Source organism: Macadamia integrifolia, chromosome 9 (genome assembly GCF_013358625.1).
Source record: "Macadamia integrifolia cultivar HAES 741 chromosome 9, SCU_Mint_v3, whole genome shotgun sequence".
NCBI lineage: Eukaryota > Viridiplantae > Streptophyta > Magnoliopsida > Proteales > Proteaceae > Macadamia > Macadamia integrifolia.
Window position 1 is genome coordinate 20228039 of NC_056565.1, and position 5300 is coordinate 20233338.

The following is a 5300-nucleotide window of genomic DNA, read 5'->3' on the forward strand; positions in this document are numbered from 1 at the left end:
GGGGTAACGTAGTTGGTGAGCAACGAATTTAGTACGAACGTGCTAAGTTTGATTCCCATTAGGCAATTCTTGGGCCACTCATACGTTGTGTAGTATAATTATGGTGAAACAATTTGCAACGGAGTTGTTCCTGTTAACTTTACCGCCGAAATGAGTTTTAATTCCTATTTTACCCTTTCATTTACTGTAAAGCAGAAGTTAAACAACGATAATTAATAACCCCTAAATGCCCTTTCTCTCCCAGTCGCTTTTTCTGGTCATCTTCTAATTCTTCTTCTCCTCTCTTCTCTCCCACAGATAAAACCCAAACCCCTCGCAGAGGCTGTAGGGTGGAAGAGGGTTTGTTGGGGTGCTGTAGCTGTCTCCGATACCACTTTCTTCCTCCTGAATCGCTTGTTTTTCTCTCTCTGTGAGTGCTATTAGGTTTTGTGTTCTTCTATGCGTCTTGTTTGCTTAGTTTTCTTTTAATTCTTAAAAGCTTTACTATTGAGGAAGAAGAATCACATTCTCTCGTTATTTTAGTTTCCTGCAGTGATTGCGTTAGTTGAATCTGTGAAGTTCGACTAGTGTGTGAGTCAGTTCTAAAAATGTCGTTTTTTGAGTGATGGGCTTGTTGCTATTTTCCTTCTTGTTGAGATTTTTATCCTCGGTTGTAGGTGAAGATTTCACCTCAGATCATGTTCACAGAAGGCCTAGATAGTAATGCCATTAGATGGATTAGAGTTGTAAGCCTAAGGTGTTCTTTTTCGCTTGGGTTGCAGAGTGGGGGGCGGTGAAGGGAATCTTAGTTTGTTCTACTGGTTTTTGGAGTTGTTAATAAGTGAAAGTTGAATTTAGGGTGCTGGGGCGAAGCAGAGGGAAGTTCCATTTACCATTCCCAATCAGATGTCACAATTCGATCCTGCTGTCAACAACATGAGGAAAGGAGGCCGGGGATTTGGTCTGCCTCCCCGTCGAAGTTCAGAAGCGGACATTTACCGTCGGTAGTGTTCAATTTCGGTGCCTCCGTTCTAAGTTGTCAGCGACTGTGTTCTGATTTTTGGGAGACCTTAAGGATGGAAGAGAAGCAAGCACGGGATTTGGGTTTGATCTGAGGGAGAAGGTAGAGAGTCCAATTATGTCTATCGGGTAAGGGTTAGCTCCTCCCAGATGGGTGGTTTTTTTTTGGGGAAGTAGCACAACGCAAGGAGAGGAGCCAGATCCCCTGAAACCCTCCTTTTGCCTGCAATTTTTTTTTTTTTTATTATTATTATTTATTTTTTTTTTTTTTTTATGCCTTCTTCTATGCCATGCTTCCCAGAAGAGGCTGTTTTTAGGTTTTGAATGACCAACAGGTTGCAATAGTGCAACTTAACCGTTGTGCCACATGTTCGCCCGCTAATGTTTGAACTATATATGTGAACATTTTTTTATATTGTTTTTGCAAAATATATAACACACATTATGCTGTAACATCTTCCTTTCCTTCTCTTGCTCATCAAGCATTGTAATTACAACAGTTGTTACTGAAGCGTGATTAGAAGCTAGTAATGGAACATAATCCAATGAGGACCAAAGACAAAAAAGAAGAGGAGATGGGACAACATGTAAAAGATGTCATTAAGGAGAAGGAGAAGAATGAGGAGGAGGCAGTACCAAGTATGGTGATATATCTCCCGCTTGAGGACTCGGCATTGAGCTTCAATCTTGAAAAGGCTGTGTGCAACCATGGTTTCTTTATGATGACACCAAATCAGTGGATACCATCTATCAAGACCCTACAACGACCTTTGTACCTAGCTGACTCCACTACCTCAGTCGTTGTCCAAATTTCACATCCCAAGAAGAATGATCATCTTCATGTCCTTGTTCTAGGAACAAACTTCCTCTCCCCACAAGACCAAAAGGTGTTGTTGGTGAGCTAACTAACTGCACCAACTCATCTTAATTAATTAATTACTCCATCCCTAGCTACTAGCTACATTTTTCAATATAATTTTCCTCATATATAATTAATTAACTACTTGTTTGATCAATTGTGTACCTCCAAACACAAATAGCTCGAATGTTAAAGATATCAAAGAAAGATGAAAGGAAGATGCAAAAATTTCATGAGATCCATTCCAAAGCCAAGAAGAAAAGGTTTGGCCGTCTTTTTCGGTCGCCCACTCTTTTTGAAGACATGGTGAAAACAATCCTTCTTTGTACTGGCGGGTGGGTCTCTCTCTCTTTCTCTCATTCTCATTTTATTTTTCTCTCCATTCTTTCCTTGAAAGATGACTCTCACTTGAGATTCCATCGCATTTATGTGTGGTACAATCATTTTCTTTTTAATTACAGGTTGTTGGATTTTTTTACTTTCTTAAATTAATTACTATTTGATAATCATACTTATTTTCTTCTCTAGGTGGGCTAGGAGTTTAGATATGTCTAAAGCATTTTGTTAACTTTCATTGCCACCAAAAGGTACCTCAATTAATACAAATCCGAAAGGTGAAGAATCCATCTCAAAGATGTCTGAAGGGAGGGGACTGAAAAGAAAAAATATAAATAATGAAGTCATTGACATTAACAATCATCTACAGCAGGCTTCCCATCCTAACTTGTTGGAAGAGATAAAGACCATACCGAAACTTCCCTAGCTCAAAAGATTTAGCTAACCTTAATGCAGAAATTCTAAGAGAAGACTGCAAAGTTGGCTATAGAGCTAGCTACATTTTACGACTTGCCAAAGCATTTGAGGATGGTAAAATCAAGCTGGGAGAGCACAATGATGAAGACGATTATGATACATTGTGCAAAGAGTTGAAACGCTTAAAGGGTTTCGGGCCATTTGCATCTGCCACTGTGCAGATGTACTTAGGATTATATAAAGATATTCCAATTGGTTCAGACACTATAAGGCTTTTGCGAGAGGTATAAATGTTTTTTCTTTTTTCTTTTTTTTCCAGTTAATGAATTTTCTTAACTATATAAATTTGGCTATACTCTTCAAGTTTATCAATGCAGTTCCGTAGAAAAAAAATTGCTCCATGAAGACTGCAGAAGAGTACACTGAAAAAATATATGGCAAGTACGCACCATTCCAATGTTTGGCATATTGGTATGTTGTTTTAACAAAAGCATCCATATCCTTTTTAATAATAACTCAGCCATAGATCCTTTACAGGTAAGCATTATCCATTACTTTGTCTTCTTTGTTTTTGTACCAGGTTGGAGTTAGTGAAGTACTATGAAAAGGAAGTTGGGAAGCTAAGCCAGTTGCCTCATTCTAGTTATCACCTTGTAACTGGTTCCATTGACATCACAGGCAACAATTCATGAAGATGACATTGAGGTGAAAATTTTTATTAGATCCTTTTTGGAACAAGAAAATAAAATTTAGCAATCCTTCAGAGATGATGGCTTTTTTCTTTCTGGTAACTCCTCCATTGATGGTGGTCTCATATTCCATCACTTAGAGGAGCAGCATTGCTGTAGTTATCTCTTTGGGTAGGGCATGAGACTTATTAGATTCCTTACCAGTTAACCTTCTTTCAAGAAACAAGGACCATTTAATCTGTCTTGTGGGTCGATATTGCATATAGGAGTTGCCACTTAAATTCTGTATTAAATAGATGCTTGTTGATTCTCTTAAATTGATGTTGGTAATGTTACTAATATGTCTATTCTTCTACTGTTATTTGTTGACCCTTGACTAGTGATACTTTTTTTGTGTCAAAAATCTAGCATAATGGAAGATGAATTTTTATATTGATTGCATTCCACTGTACTTTGTATCCTTTTAATCAACCTCTATATAATATTTTAGAGGGTTAGGGTTCTTTGAGCAAGTGGCATATGGTTGTGCACCAATGTGATGTTACAAAATGGCATCGTACACCAGAGGGCAGTGAGGACATTTAATGTGAGAGTGATAGATACAGGACGCTATTGTATCCTGCCCCAGCGGCTTAGAGAACCATTTGCCTATTTTAAAATAGTGAAAAGGCTCTTTGAGCCTAAGGCATGTACTATGCCTCCTCTATTGTAATAGTTTTTTAAAAGTGAAATAATAATTGAAAAAATAAATGTGAGGATGGAGAGTACCCTGCTTGCTTAGAGAACTCTCTCCCTTTAAAATAACACTGACTTCAAGGCATGTTGTTTTGGTATTGCTTTTCTATTTGTCATCTTAGATATTAGTTTGGAATTCTCTTTGTACCATTTCAGCAGTTTGATTTTGTTCCCCTTCTAATTTGATTGTTGATGTTGGCCTTTTGTTTTCCTCTCTATGTTTGAGTGTCCAAGACCTGTAAAAATGGGTAAAAGTGGACTATGTACGAGACATTATGGGCAGGAACTTGTTTTTATTTCCCTTTCTAATTTGGTTGTTGATTTTGCTCCTTTGAATGTTGGAATATTATATTTTTTCTGTTACGAGATTGTATTGCTCTGATATTTGGCAAGAGTCCGGATATACGGATTTGTATTTTTCTTATGTCGATTTGATCAATATTGTCGTCCTATGTTCCACCACATTATTGGGATATAACAGTTGGGTCTCACCAAAAAAGATCTGTTGTTGGGTCTTGTTTCATTGGTGGGATTATGACCCATGATAAATTTGATGAACCAATACTTATGCTGATTGCAATGCCCGAGAACAGGGATTTAGTTCATGGTATTGCCTCCCAAATTTGGTATCACTGATCATCTATCGATAGCAATAGTTGTTTCCAGTTTGTCGGTCTCCGATTATAAGTTCGCATTGACCGCGGCCTATAGGAACCAGCCAACCAGGCTTTCTACCGCTTCTAACCTTGTTTGCATAGATCTACCTGTTGAAACTCCCTATGGGTTTGAGATTGAAACCCTATGGAGGAAACCACACAGGAAAAACAAGAACACGAATCTAATAAAATTATGGAGGATCGATTTGTACCTTTCACCTAGTATGCTGAAGATGATTGATGTTGGTCACTCCCACTTTCGCTCTCTTGGCTTGGCTATGGATCTGCTACAACCCCTTAAACCTCCTTGGTTCTCTCACTTTAGTGGTAAAGTGGGGAAGAGTGAATAATGGCTGTAGGGACCCAAAACCTAGTATTTATAATACTGTCCTGCACTCAAAACCCTAAACCACAATGGGTTGAGCCAGCATATCCCTAAGCTTGAGAGTGGACCGAACCGGTTCATGCAATTTGACTCTCACCCATTTAATCAACCCGAATAATTAATTTAGCCCATAAATCCAACAATCTCCCACTTGGGCTACATTAATTATAAGGATGTCTTTTAAATTGGTGTGGCCATAGAATCTTATTACATTAACCACTCTT

General features: G+C 38.2%; 1 protein-coding gene across 1 annotated transcript; it reads left to right on the forward strand.

The window, feature by feature from the left end:
* The first annotated feature begins 257 nt into the window (after positions 1-257).
* LOC122088711 lies at positions 258-2895 on the forward strand. The gene is made up of 3 exons (XM_042658032.1): positions 258-1895; positions 2030-2193; positions 2387-2895. The coding sequence occupies exons 1-3, from the start codon at positions 1530-1532 to the stop codon at positions 2424-2426; spliced, it is 570 nt and encodes a 189-aa protein (XP_042513966.1). The 5' UTR covers positions 258-1529; the 3' UTR covers positions 2427-2895.
* The last annotated feature ends 2405 nt before the right edge of the window (positions 2896-5300 follow it).

What these genes read in the sequence shown, in the direction of transcription:
- LOC122088711 (XM_042658032.1), top strand. Translation starts at nt 1,530, where the DNA reads ATGGAACATAATCCAATGAGGACCAAAGACAAAAAAGAAGAGGAGATG. An exon ending in AAGACCAAAAGGTGTTGTTG is followed by an intron (nt 1,896 to 2,029) that starts GTGAGCTAACTA and finishes GTGTACCTCCAA; the next exon opens with ACACAAATAGCTCGAATGTT. An exon ending in ATCCTTCTTTGTACTGGCGG is followed by an intron (nt 2,194 to 2,386) that starts GTGGGTCTCTCT and finishes TTTCTTCTCTAG; the next exon opens with GTGGGCTAGGAGTTTAGATA.